The sequence below is a fragment of the Micropterus salmoides genome, unplaced genomic scaffold, assembly GCF_014851395.1.
Source record: "Micropterus salmoides isolate LMB-PRFRI ecotype aquatic unplaced genomic scaffold, ASM1485139v1 Ms_hic_scaffold_15, whole genome shotgun sequence".
In the NCBI taxonomy this organism is placed as follows: Eukaryota; Metazoa; Chordata; class Actinopteri; order Centrarchiformes; family Centrarchidae; genus Micropterus; species Micropterus salmoides.
The window spans coordinates 9147456-9169826 of record NW_024040596.1 but is presented as its reverse complement, the minus strand read 5'-3'; the positions used below and the strand labels follow the sequence as shown (position 1 = coordinate 9169826).

Genomic DNA, 22371 nt, shown 5'->3' with positions numbered 1-22371 from the left:
CCTTCAGAGTGGTGAACATCAGTCCCAACTCTCCGTGCTGAACGTTGGGATCCATCAAATCTTCTATCAGACTGACCTCAGCTCCCAGGTTCCTGATCCTGGAGAGCAGAGCAGCAAAAACATGTTCAGTCATGTTAGAACCGCATGATACATTGAGATAAGACCGAAGCCTCTTCTTCAATGTGTGTCATTTACGCTCACCAAACAGATCAGCAATCAAGATGTAAGTTGAATGACAGAATTTAGGTGCAAATTAGCTACATTAGCTGTATCCAGAATAACAGACTGACATTAGACAATAAATAAACAAAGTGATGTTTGTGTGTGTGTGTTCACATGCCTCGCCCTGAGCACCACATAGAGGAAGAGAGGGAGCAGGTCATCCATACACCAGAGGAAGTTGTCATCCAGCATAGGTTTTACTTCCTGGGTCAATTCCTCAAACGTGTTCTGGATGACGAGGAGTTTGTCTGACGGCGTGAAGGTGGTGCTGCATGTGTAGGGAGACAACAGTTTTATTTATACATGTTATAATGCTCTTTCAATTTTTCTAACGTCCTGTGTTGCACTGTTATACAAATAAAGATTTGTGTTGTGTTCTATCACGACTTGTGGCGTCAAGATTCAATACTTTATATTGCCATACAACTTAGCTGTTAAGAATCTGCCTTCAGTGTGCTCATGACAGAACAACAACAATCACAGCATAACAGTCAAGACACTTTGTAAGAAGACACATAGCCCCCACCGCATAAAACACATCCACTGATGTAAAATATTAAAATAAGAATAAGTTAAATGTCTGTGCTTAAAAGAAAGTAGCAGTTAGAGCTTTGCTTTCTTAAGCACTGGTGCAGAATTGGGGAGCCATTTAGAAATTGGATGGTTTTACAGTAAAAGCTGTTGAGGAAACAGGATCTTTTTGTTTTCACGGCCCTGAGTCTTTTTTTGTCTCGTGTCAGAGATGGGAGTTAGTTTACGCTATGATTTAAAGAGGTGGTATTATGCTCATTTTCAGGTTCACAATCTTATTTAGGGGTTGTACCAGAACAGGTTTACATGGTAGCATATTTTTTTCATACTGTACACTGCTGCAGCTCCTCTTTCACCCTCTGTTGAACGCTTCGTTTTAGCTATGGAGTGACACTCTTAGGTTGGGTCAGTGAGTAGCCGGTAAACAGGGCGTCACATAGCAGCTACCTGATTTGTTGAAGTGTCTCTACAGCGGAAACGAAGCAGGCATCTTTACTGCTAGACACAATCTGTGATAAAAGAAACAACACAATAAATGCAACAGCACAATGTAACCTTATGTGTCATGTGTCTGAGGGAGGCAGACATTTAGAAAAAGATACATGAGGAGAAAAAAGTACACAAAGGCTGCGTTCAGGCTGCCGGCCAAAATGACCCACTCTGTTTTTTTCCAGCTCAGATTAGAGCCACTTTATATGTGGTCCAAATCAGATACAGGTTGGATTGTTTGAAATGCGTGAAATCAGTGTGGACAGTCAAAATTCTGCATGCAATATGTAGATGCCACTAGAAACGCTAGAAAGAGTTGTAGCGCTGTACAGTGCCAGAAACTGTAATTAATGCAAAAGAAAAGACACAAAGTTGTGAACCTTTGTCATAAATCAGGATAATTGTTACCCCGGGAGGAAACAAGGGAGAGGGCAATGAAAATCAGGAGGGTTGCGCTAACCTCTGTGGCCTCCGTGTTTACTTTCGTACGACAGCGTGCTGCGTGTGACGTCGTATTATTCTTTTGCACATGCGGGTAAATTTCAGGCCGTGGCCTGTTCACTGTCTGATATAGGCCACATTTAAAAAATAATGTGAACAGTCAATCAAAAAAATCGGACCTGGGCACTAAATCGGAACTGAGCATTAAGGCCAGCAGTGTGAACGTAGCCTCAGTATCTGACCTGCTTTTTTTCTCCCAGTATTGACATCCACACTGGCCAGAACTTCCTATAAGAGAATTTAAAAAATAATAGACAACAGAAAGCATAACTGGACAGGTTATTTGTGACACACTCTCTTTGTAAGCATACAGCTCTCTGCATTAGGAGGTTATTTAAAAGGTATTTAAAATACTGGTTAACAACCAGAACTACACTGTCAAACGTTATGCCATTTAGAGACAAGCACAAAATATGTGTGTGTGTGTGTGTGTGTTTGTTGAATCTACACACTCACTCCTGCACCCCAAGGAAGCTGAGCAGTGACTGGTCGGGCTGTTTGTTGAGTCGGAGGATGCGCTCCCAGTACTGGGCCTCCGCCTGCTCCTCCTGCAGGCAGTACAAGGTAAAGAGAGGAGGGTAGAGTCGAGGAAGCAGCACAGGGAGGAGCAGAGAGGAGCAGCTCACCACCAGAACGCTGCTGTAGAACAAGGAGGAGATTTGTTTTAACAGCACTGAGACGAACAAGCTGACAAATAAAAAGCTCTATTTTTGTGTTGATACTCACTCTTGCTCTTCTATATTAGAGTTGTTTCTGCTCTTAGTTGGAGAGGGAAGGGGGTCTGGGATGATGCCGCCATCATCTGGTAGCCCCGGAAACAGAAACCTGCAGGGACCAATTTATGTTACTTAGTGGCAGAAACTCAGGCTCTTCCTTGTTTTGTAACTGCATCTATCTACACACGTATGACGAAAACAGCGCTAAAAGTAAAATCTGCAATGCTCTCTCTAGTAGTTAACCTCCAATTATGTGTTTAACTTTGCGGACACGTGTCAGTTTGAGTTTTCACAAAGCTGTTTGACTCTGCTTCAACCACACTAGCAGCAAACAGCTACAAATGCACTGGTGTTTCACTCCCGCTAGCGTTCCTTAGCAGACACCATACATGAGAAGCTCTCTGTGGCACCTGAGCCCAGGTGAGTTTCTCCAGTCTTATGAACAGAATGGAGGAAACACCAGGGCTGAAAATACCACACAACGTACACTGGATGCACGTCTACAAAAAGCTGTGGGCACTGACCGATGAGGTAAACAAAAGAGGTAACTTTGAACTCGAATCTACCGGAGAATGCTGTAGAAATGTGTGAGGTAGGCCTGAACCTCCTGGACGGCCTGCCTGAGCAGCCTGCGGTTGGAACCCACACCGACGTAAGTCATCCTGTAGACGGTCACCAACGTCTCCACCAGCCAGCCCAGAGGGTGGAGAGGGGTCTCACATGCCTGCCATACAAACAAACACACATACACACACACTACTGATAAAGGAGAAGATAGTGCTTTCCATGATTCAATTCAAGACTAAAGGCAGAATCCACACTTCTTAACACTTCTAACATCGGGTACTTCAGCAAAAAGTACAGAGGGTCCCTCTTCCCCTATTGTCACTAAGCGAAGCCTGATAGATTCTCCACTTATATGTACACTTAGCTGCCAGCAGTACACCTAGCTAAAACGAATGCAGTCAGTTACAACAGTCTTGCAATAAATGCTCTCGACATGAAGGTTATAATGTCCAGGTTTTTGTTGTGACTGTTTTAGAAAGGGGTTTATTCATCTTGATGTAGGATGTAGTTTGTGGTGCTGCTGAAGTGTATAACGTCACACTGAGAGCTACTGTATCTAATATTTGGTCTATGTGCACATATTATTATAAAGACACACAGAAAGAGAGAGTTTCACACACAAACAGAGTCTCCCTCACAGCCACTCGTACCTTGATGAGGTATCTTCGTATGTTGTCATAGTTTGCGGTGGTGACTGGTTCACCATGCTGAGGAATAAACTCCAAACACTCCAACACTTTCCTCTGAGACCTACTCAGGTCTGGGCTACAAACACGCACAAAACATACACTCACTTATTTTGATATGCAGCTGCAAATGTAAGACAAGCATAATAGCATTTACATTTGCCTCTGTGTGTGCAGCTGTATCTACCTTTGTCGACGTGCGCTTGTTATAGTAACAGCGATATTCTCCCAGGCTGTTGTCCTCTCTCCTCTCCCAGCAGCATCACAGCCCAGACGACTCCAGCATTCATCGAACACACAGGCCCACCTCTGACCTGCGGGCACCACGTACTGACCCAACCTGCTGCACATGCGCACATTTGAGATATTTATTAAAACAGAACATGAGCACTAGATGAAACAAACTCTGTATTAGACTTGAACAATAATCTGCACATTAGCTAAGCACAAACTTGAACATTCATACACAAAGATTATCACAGAATATCCAGGTTTTAAAAAGTACAAAGTCCTTCTTCTCACAGCAGGAGGTTCTTCTCTTTGTTTTCTGGGTCATCGATGGCTGGTTTGGTGTACGTTCCAACCACCTTCAGCCCTGTGGTCCACTCTCCACTGAACAGGCCCTCCAAGCAGTCACCGTTAGCCAGGGATAAAACGCCCTGAAGAAGAAGAGAGAGGGAGTGCAGAAGGTGTATGAAATCATATTCAATTTTGTGCAGTTGTACAAGTTGTTTTTTTTTAGTGACTGAACACAAGTTAGACTTGATACACAGATAAACGGGGACAGAGATGCTTTGTACCTTCCCGTTGGCAATCCAGTCATCAGAAAACTCCCCATGGAAAGCCGTGTCGTCGTCTGCCACCAACAGACCGGGACCCTGACAGAAAACACACACCTTGCATTAAACTTTACAAAGTCATATTAAGGAGGTACAATGATTAGGATTCATTCCCTACAAATGGCCACAGCTATCGAGTCAGGATTTCCACTGTGGCTTCTGCTGTAGGAGAGGTCTGACATTAAATATGGGACACAGTGGTAGAGGAATGCCTGACATCTGCACCAAGGGCAGATTAGTTGACACAAAACATGTGATAATAAGGACTTTCACATCTTCTTCATACTATAATTATAAAGGTTTTGATTGTGTTATTTGAAGTGGTGGATGCTGAGGACAAATAGTTAGAATGACTGACATTTTTACAACAGTAATATTGGCACACTTGCAAATTCTGCTTTTGACTCAACTAAAAAAGCCTAAAATATTTCTTCCAGCTATTCATGCCGCTGTGACTAAACTAATGTATCATTTGAGGTTTCAGGGTGTATTAACTTTAATTAATAAATAATGAATGTTTTCTCTAATGTATATTTACATACCTAAATAAATTAAAATACATACCTATAATTTGCTTTTTTTTAGATCCATAGTTTATTTTAAAAATGTCAAAATAAAAGCATATTTTCATAAACTTCCTTACCCTTTGTTTCAGTTTGATTTAATGGCCACACATTGAAGTAATCACTGTAAATAAACAATTACACATACATATTATTTTATTCACTTAAGTTGACTATAGTTAATTTTATTTTTTGTATTAATGTGTCAATTTAATATTTATATATTTTATGTTTATTGTTAAGCACAAAGTCACTAAAGCAAATTCCTGGTATGTGCAAACCTACTTGGCAGTAAAGGTGATTCTGATTTTCAGTATATAAACACAGCAAAAAGAGAAATGTCCCTTTTTCAGGACACTGTATTTTAAAGATAATTCTGTAAAAATCCAAATAACTTTACAGATCTTTATTGTAAATGTCATGTTTGTTCAATGAACCATAAACAATCAATGAAAATGCACCTGTGGAATGGTCACTGAGACACTAACAGCGTACAGACGGTAAGCAATTAAGGTCACAGTTGTAAAACCCCAGAACACTAAAGAGACCTTTCTACTGACTCTGAAGAACACCAAAAGAAAGATGCCCATCTGCGTGAACGTGCTTTAGCCATGCTGCAAGGAGGCATGAGGACTGCTGATGTTGCCAGAGCATACATACATTGCAATGTCTATACTTTTTCCATATCTGTTACTCACATGTCTGTGAAAGTTTGTTCAGTTTATGTCTTAGTTGTTAAATCGTTTTATGTTCATACAAATATCAACACATGTAAAGTTGGCTGAAAACAAAAGCAGCTGTAAGTGAGAGGATGCTTCTTTTTTTGCTGAGTATCATTGCCTGAAGTCATTTGTTACTTACAGTTGATGTTAAAAAAATCAAAGCTCAGTGGCACCACCTCCTGTCTTTAAGAGGTACTACACATCTGAGAATCCCCATACAAGTTACTATAATCCAATTCAATCCTGTAACATATTTAATAGGTTTGTATCTAAAATAAAAAAAATCAGTGCTAAGAAACATAACATGAGAATGACAGATTCAGCTAGATGAAGCAGAATTTACTGGCCCCAAACCTACTGGGTAATCAGGTTTAATCGCCTGTCTTTCGCCAGACAGTTGTGCAGTTAAATCTCATGTAAATGTCAGAAAATCCATACTCCTGGGTGAACTTACACTCATCTTGTTGTCTCTGTAGGTCCCTTCATAGTACACACCGTACTGGGTGACAACCACAGCGCTGCCATGCCGCTGCTCGTCCAACCACTGTCCCATGTACTTCTCACCTCTGGGAGAAGAGAATAGAAAACATGACAGCAGTGGCTAATGACAGTTGTTTGTCTTCATGAATGACATTTAAATTCAGTCAAGATAATTATTTACTATTTGGGAATGTGCTTGCTTGCAGAAATAATAAGTAAGTTCAACTGACAACTAAAACTGCAACTGATAATAAAAACAAACTATGCAAATTAACAACCTGCCAACAAATACATTTTCCGGTTATATTAAGAAAGCGTAGATGGTCTCCTCAAATTGTCTAGTCATTTCTTTTTGCTTTAGGAGCTGACAAGATTCCCAATTTTACTGGAGACCATAACAACATTCAGCTGATAGTTATTGACCTTAGTATTACAGGAAAAACAAGGATACAATTCAGTATCCAGGGGTTTCAGGCTAAAATAAAAATATTAAAGCAAACTTCCTAGGGAGGGAGTGTATCCTAAAACTAGTAAATCTGGATTTCCTACTTATACATGTTACATAAATATGAAGCTTTTTAGGGTTTGAGTCAAATCATTAATCCCACCTGGTGATGTCATCGTAGACTCCGTATCCTGTCTTCCTGTCATGGACCCACTGGCCAAGAAAAACGCTGGAGGAGGTCTTGGTCAGCTTACCGGAGCTCAGCATGCCATAACCGTGTCGCTGTCCATCACAGAAACAGCCCTCGTACACTTCGCCACTGGCATACCTAGGCAGAGCCCACAGACAGTCATGAACACACACACACACACACACACACACACATATATATATAGAGGCCCACTGAGACTCCCAGGGCCGTGGGTTCAATGCCCACACAGGCCACAAAATGCTGTTAAGAGGTGATGTAGTCCCAATTAAGGTCACTTGTGTTTCAGGTTGTTGCTGATCCAGACAAGACGACTGAAAGCTCATTTCTCTATTTTGTCAGTAAGTGATGTGAACAGTAAAGTTAATAAAACAACACAACAACAGCAGTGGTATTAACACCTTCACAACCTAAAACCTCCAGAGTATGGGAGCATTTCACTCTTCACTAAGCCAAAAAGGTTGTGAACTGCAGCATTTGCAAAGCCACCTCTTCTGGCCTGGGAGCACGTCAGTTATGCTGGAGCATCTGAAGAGGAGGTACGTAACGTCGGCTCTCTGGATGATGAAGGGACGTCTCGTTAAACTAGTTATCTAGCTAGCTAATGTTAAAAGCCGTGTTACTTCATGTTATGAGCTATAACGTTTTCTATACATTTCCTCTGTCAATGAACTGTTAATGGCGTTGATAGTTAGCGTTAATATACTAACACTTCCTTTACAGAAGTCTTTCTGGCACCGTAACATATAAAAGAGGCCTGACACACAGCTGGAATATACAACCAATGGCGTGAGATGATCAAATGCATGATCAAACTTCTGCCCTTCACAGTTTGTGCAGCGCCTCACTGTTCTAACCGCACTCCTTAATGACATTTCACCTTGATATCAGTTAACTGTAGGCTGGTGATGCAAAGATGGGCACTGTGATTAAAAGCAGATGGATTGCGGTGGGTGAAATAGGCTAAATTATTAAAACACTCATACTACAGTAAAACACACCATAAAGAAATCACCTGGGAAGCTTGCGCTGCTCGACATGATTTAAAAGATAATATAGCCTACATGGACCCGTAGAGGTGGAGAGAAATGTCCATGTGGGTGGATCTCTAAATCTAAGAAAGTAATTTGTTTGGGTGACGTGTGAATGATTTATGTCTGTGTGTTTGTGTGTGTTAAATAAAAAAAAGTATGACATCCTTACATTCTTGTCACTTTATGTCCATGTTTTGAAATGAATTAAAAGTAAATATATAAGTTGTCACAAACACTGTTATGCTCATCTGAGGTCATAAAAGGAGGAACATACTGAGAAATAAGAAGGGCGTTCTGCCTTACTAAAAAAATCAATAGAAAACTGTTTACTGACTTGTACTTGCCGAAACCATGGATCTTGCCATCTCTCCAGTGTCCTTGGTAGCTGTCAGGCTTATTCAGCACTTTGTTAGGTATTAAACACTCTCCATAGCTGGAAAGAAAAAAAAATCACAATTTACCGAAATGAGACAACAGTTCAATTGATGCTACTTAATTACACACAGGGGTGGACATTTACTTTTTGGCTCACCTGACAACGGGAATGGTAGATGGCCAAACATATATTAAATGTTAAACATATTAAATGTGTTTAAGTCATAACAGTAAGTTGTTTTAACTTACAAGATGCTTATTAATCATTCAGCTTAAACCTCCTCATCAGACTGCTCACTTTCTACAATCACCCTATGTGCACGGTCCAGGAAGTCTGGCCTCCTGGTTCCTACAGAGTCCTCCTGCCACAGCATCACAGGTTTTGTAGGTTCAACATTTTTATACAGTCTATGAACCGTACGCCTTGAACAGTCCTTGACAACTGAAGCATAAGAAGATCTGACAGTGGATCAGATACTAAACTGGACAGCCAACTTTCTATTTTTATGTTTTGCTTCAGCCTCCTTTTTGTCTGTGTTTTTTTTGGTTACTACATCTTGTAAATGTTGCTACATTACGGTGGTAGCTAGCTAGCTAAATGCTTGAACACTCCATGCACAACTTTCGTAGCTCCTAACTACACTGCGTTATCTCCCGGGAGTATTGTGCCAATATGCCGGTGTTGCGCAGGCTCGCTGCGCTGTATGAGCCGGAGACTGGGGTCCAATTTGATCCGCCTCTGAGCCAGGAACTTTGGTAGTAACACTCCTTTCGCCCCCCTGATCACACAGTAAATATCAAAAATCACCAGCCTGTTTCACAGTTTCAGGCATAGTGGATGTTTAAAACTTTAAAACGAAAGCCTGTGCTTAAATATGTTAAATACTTCTGCTCACAGGGTCTCTCTGCGTCATTTTGGAAATGAACAACATTACACATTAACCAGCTCTTTAATACTAAACAAGGTTGATGTACTCACCCATCCTCCAGTCCATTCTTAAAGTTCCCGCTGTAGGTACGTCCATCTGGCCACTTCATGGTACCTCTGTTAAGGCAAATATATTTTACTATCCAACTATTTGCACAGAGCCAGTGTTAACACTCGGTGGCCATTTAATTAGCTACTACCAGGTAGAATCAATTTCAGCCTTCATTCTGGATTCAACAATACTGGAAATTGTCTGTTCACAGTTCACTCTGGCTTCACTCACTCCCTGCACATGTTTTGATTGGTCATTCATTTATTTGGGTACTGGTCAGGTCTCTACTGATTTACTACAAGTACTACAGGTATTAGCTGGGAACATTTTCAATATTCTTCCTCATGGTGCATTCAAGGACACTCCAGTATCCAAGAGTTTATAGTGGGCTGCAAAAAACAATGAACACACTGCCAACATTATTCAGTACACACTGTAGCTGCAGAGACGGAGATGAAATGCTCGCTAACCTGCCATGAACCCGTCCTGCCAGCCAGCCCCCAGTGTACTGGGCGTCTTTAAACCGTCCCTCTCCGGAGAACGTGTAGGAGGCCTTGCGAGACATTGCCGTCATCCCCGGCGACGACCCCTGACCTCCACCGCCCAACACCTGATCCACCGCCTGGTTAAGAGATCGCAGCCACTTGTTCTGGAGAAAGGAAACAATAAAATAGGCAGAATATGAGCAGAGAATTCTGAATGAAAGATGACAACAAAATAATCATAATATATTCTGAGGATATTTCAGTGCCTCCTGACTAAACTCAACTAATAAAAAGGGACACATTCTGCTTTTGGAGACATGCGAGGTGTCTCTGTGATTGGCCATTGTTGAAACCCCTTACAACTAGATGTCCTGATACTGTTACTGCTCCCATAATTATGTGTTCTACCTCGTCCAGCCTGTTTCTTAGTGTCAGCTAACGGTAGTTGTATTTAATGCTTGCAGCTGATGGCCAAAACAAGACATAAAAAGCTTTGCTTAAAAAGATGTGCTACTCTTTACTGTTCAGTAATAATGCTGAACCATTTATAATGCCTAGACTAATCATTTATTCACAAATCGTATCCCTATTGACGTTGAAGCTTAATTTTTTTAACAATATTGATTTTTTTTTGTTGATAAATTTGCAGTATACTATATATATTTATATAGTATATTTGCTATGACAAATTTTCAATGACACCCAAGTTGCAATAAGCGGTTATAAGTGTATAAATCATAAATTTACCTTCTCTTGTGGTGTCGAGGCCACCAGGGTGAAACTCTCCTCTGGACATGTAATTTTGATGGCATAGCTGAAGAAACACAAAACAAGGACAGTAATAAACTTGATCTATATGAATAAATGTTTTAACAGAAATGATGCAGAAAATGTAAAAACCCACTTTTTCTGTGGCTTTTGGAAAAAAATAAAAAATAAAAATCATACAAAATGGGATTCAGATTAACGTTTTAAGCAGGTCAGTATCTGCGCTTAGACTTGACCTGTCTCAGGTACAACTAAGACCCACTGCACTGTCAGCGAGATGTTCCAGCTATCGTATGAAAATGAGTTTCAGAAAAAATAAGGTATGAGCCAACCACCTTGGCTGAATGTTCACCAGTGCTCAAGCGCCTTAAAGTGCAGTTCATGTAGTGGCCACTAGATGCTAAATCCAAAGAATTGAGTCAATATAAAGTGCACGAAGAGAACAAATTTCACTTCCTTTCACCACTTGGATTTTATGGTTTAAAGAGGTTTTAAAGGTTTACTTTAGTCATAGTTTGCATTTTTTTAATACAACAAACTCACAGTCCGCTGCTGTCATCAGTAACTGGTTTCACCCACAGACAGGTCAGAGGATAGACGTGAAATGTGGAGAACTGCAGAGAGAGAGACAGAGCGGCGGTATTTAATCACCATCTTTCTGCATAAGTGGGACACTGATACTTCTCACATTAGGTGTCATCACACTATCAGAGATTACCAAATCCAATGTTTTCAGAAATGACCAAATCCAGATCATGTGTGTGTGAGTGAGCGACGAACAGATCGGCATTATGTACATGTCTCAATGTAGTTTTTAATTTTCTGGTGAATCAGGGAAGTTAAACAAAAGATCTCCAGTGTAATCTCAGTATGTGTGTGTGAAAAATGTTGGTTCCTGATTTTATTAAAGTCTCTTACTGTATTTAGTATCGTTTCGTCAATTTAGTTTTGATATGATTTGTTTAGATATTTCACTTATGTTTCCACACCACTTCTTTTTCATTATTTAAGCCCATGAAACTAAACCAGAACACACCAGACAAACACTGCTAACCAAACTTAAATATTTCCCACAGCATGCCTTAGGATTTTCGATTGATTCACTTATCTTAAGTTTCAATCCCTGTAAAATGAGTTTCACAATACACTGGACTGAACTAAAAGCAAGGCAGCCCGGAAGGTAGAAGTGCAAAGTATGTGTGATTTATTAATAATGCACAAAAACATGCAAAATCTGCGATATGCTCCTTCCAGTTAAATTTTGTCCAGTTTAACATAACAAAGTCTAACTATTACATTTACAAGGCGAGATGAGTTCACATGTGTAACGCTGGATTAACTGTATGTCAGCGTTCTCATACACAACACAGGACATTAACCAGAAACCACAGATAACACACAGTTTCACCACTATCTACTGTTTATTAACACACCACCCTGCATCTGACGGAGAGGAAAACAAACTGTGATTTAGGGTTCAAACTGTTTTACACTATAACAAACACGAAGCTAAAATGTAGTGGTGAGTTACATCTTTTCACTAGCATCTTTAGGGGCTATGAGCTACTGCAACTGTGACTTCTTGTGTTTTCACCACTTATTAATAGGGGTGTGACGAGACACTTAACCCACGAGACGAGATCTGAGATTGGATTCACGAGATCGAGGCAAGACGAGATTTATCTGAGCATTAAACACTTTAATTCCTGAATTCTGATGATTATTTAAGCACCAGTTTATGGTGATTTTTCTATCTAAAGAGAAATTCAGGTGGCAGGTGCCTAACTATAACAGAATATAAGTCAGTGCAGCTCTCAGTGATTCTGTGCTGCTATCAGATCTGTTTCTCCTGTAGATCAACTTTTGATGAGTCATGATTTAGTGTTCCCTCTTCTTTGTGTCTTTGTTTGGGAAAGTAACCTCGTTAAATGTGATTGTGTCACATTTTCACCAGAATGATACATTATTTAATTTTAATTTGGTAATAATCTCCTGGACTTTAATAACTCCTGTGTTTCATCAGATTTTCTGCTCATGGTCAAAAACTTTTTGCACATTCAGAATCTCTCCCACATATCTTTCACAAAAATCTTATTACTACTAGACTAACGTCATCATTTAATAAGTCTACTTGCCCTTTACTCTGCTGTGCGTTATGTTATTGATCCGCTGGTAGTAACGTTATCCCCTTCAGAACGTTTGACCGACGCAGTTTGGGACTGCCTGTTGCTTGTGAAACCGAAAGAAACTGAAACACTTCTGATCAGGCAGAAATCTCACCATAAATCCACATACATGTTAACTTCAACAGCTCATCAAGTGCTCACAGTCCCAAACAGAGCAAGCCCGGCTTCAGTTTCTAACGTTAGATGTTTATGTTGCAAAACTCTACCAGTTATGTGGTTAGCACTCATCACAGCTGTCTGCACTCCCAACGCGAGTGTGTTCAGCTGATTACTATCTCAGCGTACGCTGGTATCAATCAGCTGGGCGGAGTTGATTCGCTCTTTGAGTCTTATAAGTTTTAAGATACATTTATATTTCACCGCGTGAGAAAATTAATGTGTGGCTTGACAGCGTGTGAAAAATGTTTTGTCTTGCAAGACAGCTTTTCACCTGACAAGAAATCTTTTCATAATTTAATCTCGCGAGATTTCAAGGGACGAGATCTCGTCACACCCCTACTTATTAACTGCAAACATGTCTAAACTCAAATATACACACAGCAGCCTGCTGTGTGGCGGCTAAAGCTCAGAATCAGGCAAGACAATAAAAAGTCCTTTTAGCATTAGTGAACCTGTCAGAGTGAAAGCACTGAGCAGAGGCCAGCCCACCCATGCTGCTGCGGAACAAAGCTCAGGGTGGTTCAACTGATGTCAGATATACTTACAAGGCTCTGAGAGGGAATGGCGCCCTGCGTGAATGAAAGATACAATGTACAAATATAAACTTTCATAAATGGCAGGAAGAAAGAGATGCACACACAGATCCAGTGGAAGCTTTGTCTGATCTGAACAAGACTGACAAAGTAGATTTTGATTATGTTTAAACAGCGGGTGATACAATCTGAAGTTTTTGTACAATACAATCATTTTGTACAGATTTTCTGGGTGCTGGGTGTGTGTGTACCTGCGTGTGCACCAGTGCGTCATTGAACAGCATGAACCAGTGGTTGGAGAAGCGCCGGCGTTCTGCAGAGTTAGAGATCTGTTGCTGCTTTCACACACCACACGGCGCTGCGGCAGACGCAGAACCTCCTGATGAACAAACACACATGTATGCTTCTTTATTAAAATCTCACCACCTGTAGAATAAAACTGTGTATTACACTTCACCAGTAACCTTGTCTGCATTAAAGCTAGTGGTAAGGTATTTCAGAAGCATTTTTTGTTATATTTGTTTATATTTGTTGAAAACCTCTTTACATCCCGACAGCAATCAATAAATCAAATGCTCCTAAAAATATCCGGTATCTGTGGCTGTCACACGCCTGTAATAAGCCCAGCCAACCTACCTGTGTGCACTCTGTCTGTGCACTCTGTCTGTGCACTCACTGCACATGAACATGTGTATTGAGGGAGTGGATTTGGAAGGGAAGGAGTGGGATTATTTCAGTTGGATACATCTAAAGTCTCTTGCGACCCTAGCTTTAACCAGGTGAGTAGATTCAGTAGAGGGACATGCTGCATTTACAAATTACCACCTTGAGACTTTCTGTTCCACTGTAGAAAACTAGCCACTAAAGACAATCAACATGTTGACATTTGTGATTTAATGGTCACATTAGTTAGCTTTGATCTGCATATCACTCACTCGTTTTGGGGGAAGAGGGTTTCCATCTGAGCACTGACATCAAGTATATGTAACAGCGACACGTTCACTACCTGCTCTGGACTATTGACATGTATCTCTCTTGAGTTGTGCCTTCTGCTTGATAGAACTTGCAGACTATAACTACAACCCAACCCCTGATCTCAACCTCAGCTATCAGATAACCTACAGGACTTGTTGCAAAAAGTCTCTGTGAATAATATCTGATTTAAAAGGAACAACAAAAGCCATGTTTGGTGAATAAAGCTGTTCCTATATCCTGTGTGCTGGCGTGGCGTTTTCTCTGAGTAGACCTCAGAAATTATTTTCACCGTATGTAACATTTTCTTACCTAAACAGTACAATCAGAAAGAATGAAAGCCGGTTTAAATAACTTAACACAGATTTGTGCTTACTGTAGTTTTTCCAGAGTGGTTCTTCCAGAAGAGGAAGGTGGTTTCCGCCTCCTTCTTCCTCCTCAACAAGGACAAAGAAAGGGACTCATACTGACCACAGCCCTGATGGAGGGACTGATACTCTGTTGTTAACTGGGGGTGAGAAAGAAAAAGTGAGAGAGGTTTAATTGTTTTTTCTTTTCATTTCAGAACCTACAGAAGAGTTAACTTGGCCAGCTTTTATACAAACGTGTATCTCCATTAACAGATCACAGTTTAGAGACATTCTAGCAGGCTGCAAATCTGACCATTTTAATTCTGCCCACGAAATGAGGCTGACACAGTGGAATATATTCAATGTAGTAATTATGATGGGGACTGACTGAACACAAGAAAGCGTAAACCTCTGTCAAGACGGTAAAATGCTCTAAATGTGTTATTGTCAATGTTTAAAGATAATGAAGTCAAAATCTCCCACAGCTTCCCAAAAAAAATATATATATATGTTTTGAGTTAATTAGCTAATTAGAGCTCTTCTCAGGTCGACATTTCTGTATAATAAATTCTTTATTCTAAAATTCTATAATATTTTGAGATATTGGAGTTCTGATTTCCATGAGCTGTCTGCCGTAATCTTCAAGATTAAAACAAAAAAAAGGCCTGAACATTTTCACTTTATGTGTAATGAATCTAGAATATATGAAAGTTTCACTTTTTGAATTAAATTACAGAAGAAAATGAACTTTTCAACAACATTCGCATTTTTTGAGATGCACCTGTACGGTTCAGTGCACTTCTTGTAAGTAGCTTTGGATAAAAGCACCAGCTACATGAATATAATGTTTTTTTCAATCACTCTTACTATATCTTCATAAAGGAAGAGGTGGAGCATCTTATATTTGAGCCAACACAATGACAGTAATAAGTTACAATATATCAAAAGTTACTCAATCATGGGAAATACAGACATCTGGAAAGAGAGAGAGAAAAAAAAGGAAGATCAAAAGAGTGTTTCAGTGAGAAAGAGCACAAGTGCCGACAGAAAGAAGAAGCAGAGATTGCTCCTCACCACATCATAACAGACCGCAAGTTTGAGCAGGACTCGGCTGTACTGATGGAGCTGCTGCAGCGGCCAGTACAACAACGAAACCAGATCAACGTCACCACTGGCAGACTGGTCTGATACACACAGCAGAGCGAGCGTGGTCTGCTGAGAGCCTAAACACTCGCTGGACAGAGACACACAAAGAGAAATAAGTTATTTTTATCTAAATGTGTTTTCAGTCGATGGAATTCTGAAAACTTGATGTTTGGTAACTCTTTCCTGCTGCACAGGAAGTGATGTGTTTTAAGCTTGGGGCTTGTTTTGGGGGGAAAACTGGTTTAGCCCAAGCTTGATCATCAGAATTAATAGAGATAATTTTCCTGCTACCATTAAGGCTACATTGAGACCAAAAAAAAAAAGGCACTGTTGCTGGCGGCTTTTGCAGAGGAGTCGATGACTTTTGGAGCAAGTGAGGCGAGCAGCACTCCTCACAAGTGAAAACATAAAGAAGAAATGAAGGAGCTTACAGTGAGAGTTTATGGAGTGATTGGAATCCACCCATCACATGGAAGTTACCTACTGAAGAGCAATACCTGGAGAGAGACACAGAGGCAAGGAGATGTTTTATTTTAGATACAATAGAGGAATGTTAAATAATCAGTAAGTCCTTGGTGAAAACAACTTGTATCCTCTATCTAACATCAGTGGTATTCTTACTATTGCTGAAATGAAATTTTTCAGGCTGTTCAGTCCTTGAATCTACTGTCAACAGAGAATTCCGCAAGCTTATTTGCTCTGGAAAAACAATGCCACCTTTCTGGTTTGTGTTTTGAACTCATGTGACAGAGTTTCTCTTTCTAACAAGAATGGACGTTTTGTGTGTACAGACAAAAGGTGACCCTTACTCTTTATAAATGTCCAGAAAGTGATCAGTGTGCGTCAGCAGGGGAAGGGCAGTGACATCACGGCCCTGCTCGCTGTGCAGGAAGTAGCTGAGTGACGTGGAGTGTCGACCGATCAGGACGCTCAAACGAACAAAACTCTCACAAAGAGAGAAGAAGAGATCAGCGCATGGCTTACCTAACGACGGACTCAAATTCTCTGTGGAGGAGAACACACACATAAAATTTACTATTACAGCACTGACTAGACGCTCAAGGCCGGCATGCATTATTTCACAGATTATTTGTTGTATTTTGCACAATAGTAAAAGGGGTCAGAGGTGGGAATGCCGAGAAGATATGCCACAGCACAGAGACCCTCACACCTCTGTTGCGTAGCGGTGTGAGGAGGAGCTTCTTGACGTCGCTCAACCAGCAGTAGAACTGTCTCTCTCTGGAGGCCAGCTCATGGATAGCTGAGATAAAACCCATGACGTTCTGGTCTGCCAGCAACGCATAACTCTGACCGCCGCTGCACACACTTCTAATGTAACCCATCTACACATACACAGAAGAAAGAACTGTTAGTCACACATTAACTGCATGAAAACGGCTTTTTCAAGCTTGCATTCTTTCTTTTTTTATTTTGTCTCTTTGTTCAATGTGTGTCAACCAGATTTTAAACTGCTGTCTCTGTGGGATGCATGTATCTGCTGTCTGATACAATACCACAGATGTAGCTTTACAAGCATACTTTTTCTGAACCATACTAAGAGAAAAACATACTCCAGTGTTACAGTTGGAAAAGTGCCCCACCCATTATCTTCTCTACTGTCACTCCTGTTCCACAAACTGTTCTGTTTCATACAAACCTCCATGCAGAAGGGCAGCAGGGTGGGTCTGACTGTGTAACTCTCTGCTCTGCTGGGTGACCTCTGGCATGAACTTTGACTCTGGTGTGACCTCTCACTCTGCGCTGACATTGGCTCTCGCTGCAGGCCGCAGTACAACAGGACTGGCTGGACACAGTCTCCATCCGCCAGGAGGAGGGAGTGGCTCTGACCGGCTGACAAGTCCCAAACCCTTAGATCCTCGGACAGCTACAGTGGCCCGCCAGGGACAAAACACAGACTGCCATTAGGTGATTTACTGGCTTGTTGTAGATCTGTTTGTGTGACTTCAACATGATTCAATGATAACCTGTAAATTCATACATTTCTTTACAGTATATTGTTATGTGTTGTTGTTACATGCACACAGTACCTGGAATACAGTATACTGTGCAGTATATATATATATATATATATATTGTTGTTGTCGATTGTGTGAATTTATGTCAGTGAATATGTGAAGAAGAAATCAGCATTTCAAGAAACAAATAAATATATGACTAGTATTAGTTGAGCACTAATGACCGGATGACTTGAAGAACAGATTGTTGTGTACCTTTGCTTGTTGAGGTACAGTGACAGGACTGTTGACGTGGCCGAGCTGTCCACACATGTTGCTGCCCCACGAGTACACCTGCAAAACGCGAGAGTTGGTTTGTGTAAATCTGCGTGTGCTCTTGTACTTCTACGTTTGTGAGGTCAGGAACAATTTGATTTTTAGACCCTGAAAGTGATGACATTCTAGTCAGACTTCGCCTAAAGTGTTGTATGAGACTTTAACAGCTCAAGGTTGAGGTTGAGATTAAGGTAAGGCTCGTAGTTATGATAGTTATTGAAAGTGTCAGTGGCTGAGTAGCATCTTATGTCATGTATAGAAGAACCATCGTATGTGTGTGTGTGTGCTCTGTGTATGTTACCTGGCAGTGAGCGGTGAGAGCCATTGAATGGTGTGACCCTGCAGCGACTTTGATCACCTCCTCGCCTGTTAAAGACTTGATACACAGCGGCTGGAGTCTGGACACACACACACACACACACACACACACACACACACACACACACACACACACACACATAACAGTTTGTCTATACAGGAGATGTTTCGTCTACCTCTTTCTGTCGTATTATTTTCTCATATTGATTTTTGTAAATGTAGAATATATCTATACAAGCCAAGATATATTATAAGTGGTGTAAGTGGTATATGTGTGTATTATACAAACACACACACACACACACACACACATATATATATGTTTGTATATATATACACACATATATATACACAAACACACACATACATACAGGATATATTTTAAGTGGTGTGTGCGTTTGTGTGTCCACACCTAGCGAGCTGATCTCCGTGGCCCAGTTGCCCCTCAGACCCGCGGCCCCAGCTCCACACTTCTGTCTCCAGATACGGCAGGCCGTCTCCGGCCTCCTCCGGTGCAGCAGCGTGATTTCGACCAGCAGACGATGGCCTACAGGGACAAGGCCGCCGTCGCCGTGGAGACCCTGAAAGAAAAACACACGACCTAATGAGAAAGTCCTGGTTACAGTGTTGTTTTAACCAACTGAACCATCACCTACTAGTTACATTTGAGCGTCTGTCAAGACTGCAAATGCACTTCATCTGTTGTATGTAACAACAGCGACTACAAACAGAGCAAGTAGACGATGTGTCTCCTACGGCAACATGAGAGAGGGAATAGCAGACATGATCAGAGAAAATCTATACACAAAGTGTCACACATAACAAGCATAACATAAGCCTGTAGCCGGGCTGTGTTGCGTTCTCTCCACAAACAAACTGCACCAGATGTTCAGACTGCAATTTTCTCACCTCACATTTAATAAACTTCACATCTAAACTGCACCAAACAGGTTTGGTATGAACACACCCTAACGACTTAGTGAGCTCCTCTGAAACCAACTGTAAAACTCTGTATCCCCAAAACAGCATGTCTGTCAAGTTGAGGACCCACAGCAATAACAACAGAAAGCAGGAAAAACTAAAGGAAAAACTCTGACTCTTAATGTAAGAATATAAACATGAGATAAGTTGTGTTAAAGTTGGTATAAACCTTTCTGTGCAGCCACACAGGTTAACAAATGTTAGCAACTGTTTACTTCTATTCAAAATCAGACTTTCATTCTGACACTCCTGAAACTATGAGCAAACAGAAAACAAGAAGTTAGTCTTCTGCGTCACCGGTTTTCCTGAAGGTCAAATCCTGTTGTCTGCCCAGCATTTGTAACAATAAGCTTTCTAATTTTAAATGAAGTCATTTTTTAAATTTTCTCTTGATAACAAGTTAATTGTCATGTTATCTCAAGAAAGCAAATACTGTTACCTCTAGATAACAACGATGACGTCTGAAACAGGCAGAAACTGCTCATTTTGTTTATTTCACTGATACCAGAAAATGTATGAGAAGTGTATTGGCAGCCTGAGGTGGCATATTTTGTTGCTAAAATGATAATTATGTTGTCTGGTGCCTGGCATCTATAAAGACTCCACAGGCAATAGCACACTTAATGAAGCCAGAAAAAGCTTAGCATAAAGACTGGAAACAGTGGGAAATAGCAAGCCTGGCTCTATCCAAAATTAAAAAACACCCCTAGCAGCACCTCTAAAGCTCATGGCTAATTAACATGATGTATCTTGCTGGTTTATTTTAAAACACAAAACAGAAATGTAAAAACTTATAATTTTAGAGGGAGTTACATGCTTTAAATCTTTGTTTCTTGTAGTCTTTATGCTAAGCTAATAGCATCCTGGTTCCATACTTAAAGCTCAGGGTATCAATCTTCTCATCTAACTCTTGGCAAAAAAACAAATGATCTCCCAAAAGTGTAGTTGTTCACACCCTACCATTCCTACCACATATGGGTGTTCCAGGCAGGGAGCGTCTCAGGTTTGCTCCTGATTTCCCTGTCTGGTTTATGTTTGTGAGACTGTAGCTCTTCTGGCCCTGCAGCGCCTGCTTCTCCGCCTCCAGACAAAGACGAACTTCTTCCAAACACACTGGGGAGGAGGAGTACGGCACGGCCACTCCACTGTTACTGTGGGAAAGGAGGTCAAAAATCAGGGCTCAAATTCGCCTTATGTGAGGCACCTTGGTATGTGGATACTGCAGCATAACTGAGTTTAGTTTGAGTGTGTATCTGCATCAGCAGAACATCTTCTGAATAAAATAAAGATCCACCAAAATAGCAATAAAAGTTTTCATTATGCTATTTTACCTCTCAACATGAGATTATTGACACACTGATTAATTTAATTGCCTAAAAAGTGCCTCATTGTCAAATAAACTTGGTCTTACTTGTTGGTTTGACTCTTAATTGGTGAGTCTTCTTTGTAACTGGAAGTCAACAGATCCGTGGAAGGAGTTGAGGAAACACAACTGTCATCTGGAGAGAACGATGGCGGGAGAGACAGAAGAAAAACAGAGATGTTTTTCCAGAGGTGAAAGAAAATATATTAAATACAAAACTTGCAAAGACCAAAGTCAAAACAAACAACGGGGCGAGCAAAGGAATGCATGAGGGAAGAATCAAAGAAGCAATGAACGACAAAATGAACGAGCTACAGGAAAGGAACTAGTGAAAAAGAATAAACAAGTTTGGGAACAAAAAGCCAAAAGACCACAGGGATAAAGATATGAACAAATAAACAAACTTCAAAACAAAAGGAGACAGAACAGAACTGAATCACCAACCTGAAGTGTAACTGCTCAGTGAGTCGGTATCTCCTGGTCCAGCGATGTGGCGCATCTCAAATGACTGACTAGATATTTTCTGGAGGAGGTTCTGAATGTCCATTTCGTCAGGGAAAGCGGAGTTGTCACTGGCTCTCCAGCCTGACAGTGGGTGAGACCTGAGGCTGCTGTCTGACTGAGTGAGAGGGTCGGTGTGCCCACCTGGCTCGAGCTTGGTGTGAACTGGAAGATTCTTCCTGAAGTTTTGCAATGGAGAGAAGGGAAAGAGAGAGAACGCAGAATAACTGAAATAGCAAAACATTACATGCAAAAATGTAAAGATTTAAGTATAAAAGAGAGACCCATGAGTCATTCTGTACTGTTTAGTGTTAGATTTGCAGTCTTCAGAAAATGGACATGAACTGCTGCCAGCTGACCTTCCCCCAGGTTGGAGACTTCGTCCTTGGGCTCTTCTTCTGGGAGAGGTCTGGGAATGCAAACCAAAGTTGGGAGTCAACCCAAAATCTCTGTAAATCAAAGATCATGTCGTAACAGATTTTTACGGCCTCTAGATTATGTAGTTTCATATCTTTCTGGTTGCGACAGGATGATTTCTCCTCTTGGAGTTTATTTACCTCGCCTGTCATGCCTTCAGTCAGCTCCACCCCCAGCGGACAGTAGTGACCAGTATCAACTGCACACGGCTCCTCCCTCTCTGTCACTAAGAGGTGAGGTGACTGGCCCTGCTCCCTTGTCTCCGAAGGATTCTGGGTATTGTAGTTCTGTGGAGGTAAACTGCGAACCAGGGCCAGGCTGTGGTAGGCACCACAAGCCACCTGTGGGAAATAAATAGAGATGGTATTTCTGGACACAGAACATTTGCATTCACTGTAATTTAAATGTGGCAACAAAGATAACAGGAAGAGAAACTACCTGAATTACATGCCTGCCTGCCAAGTGCTCCACCTGTGCCAGAGATGTAAATAATTAAATTGTAATAATTACATTTAAATTGACAGTTTTGTCAAGTGCTCACAT

At 41.0% G+C, this 22371-nt stretch overlaps 1 protein-coding gene across 1 annotated transcript in view; it reads right to left on the bottom strand.

Moving 5' to 3' along the window:
* LOC119903924 (alsin-like) overlaps positions 1–22371 on the bottom strand; it is a 32659-nt gene that overhangs the window by 4156 nt on the left and 6132 nt on the right. The window contains 36 exon segments of the mRNA XM_038720224.1: positions 2–98; positions 341–490; positions 1201–1262; positions 1926–1971; positions 2200–2382; positions 2470–2568; positions 3026–3183; positions 3677–3791; positions 3900–4055; positions 4235–4371; positions 4513–4590; positions 6291–6402; positions 6925–7089; positions 8338–8436; positions 9358–9423; positions 9829–10007; positions 10591–10657; positions 11155–11225; positions 13502–13525; positions 13741–13793; positions 13796–13868; positions 14838–14969; positions 15886–16045; positions 16389–16454; positions 16767–16962; positions 17129–17300; positions 17615–17842; positions 18189–18266; positions 18550–18646; positions 18979–19147; positions 20508–20698; positions 20959–21046; positions 21355–21590; positions 21771–21820; positions 21969–22169; positions 22267–22299. Coding sequence (XP_038576152.1) covers positions 2–98; positions 341–490; positions 1201–1262; positions 1926–1971; positions 2200–2382; positions 2470–2568; positions 3026–3183; positions 3677–3791; positions 3900–4055; positions 4235–4371; positions 4513–4590; positions 6291–6402; positions 6925–7089; positions 8338–8436; positions 9358–9423; positions 9829–10007; positions 10591–10657; positions 11155–11225; positions 13502–13525; positions 13741–13793; positions 13796–13868; positions 14838–14969; positions 15886–16045; positions 16389–16454; positions 16767–16962; positions 17129–17300; positions 17615–17842; positions 18189–18266; positions 18550–18646; positions 18979–19147; positions 20508–20698; positions 20959–21046; positions 21355–21590; positions 21771–21820; positions 21969–22169; positions 22267–22299 — 4287 coding nt within the window.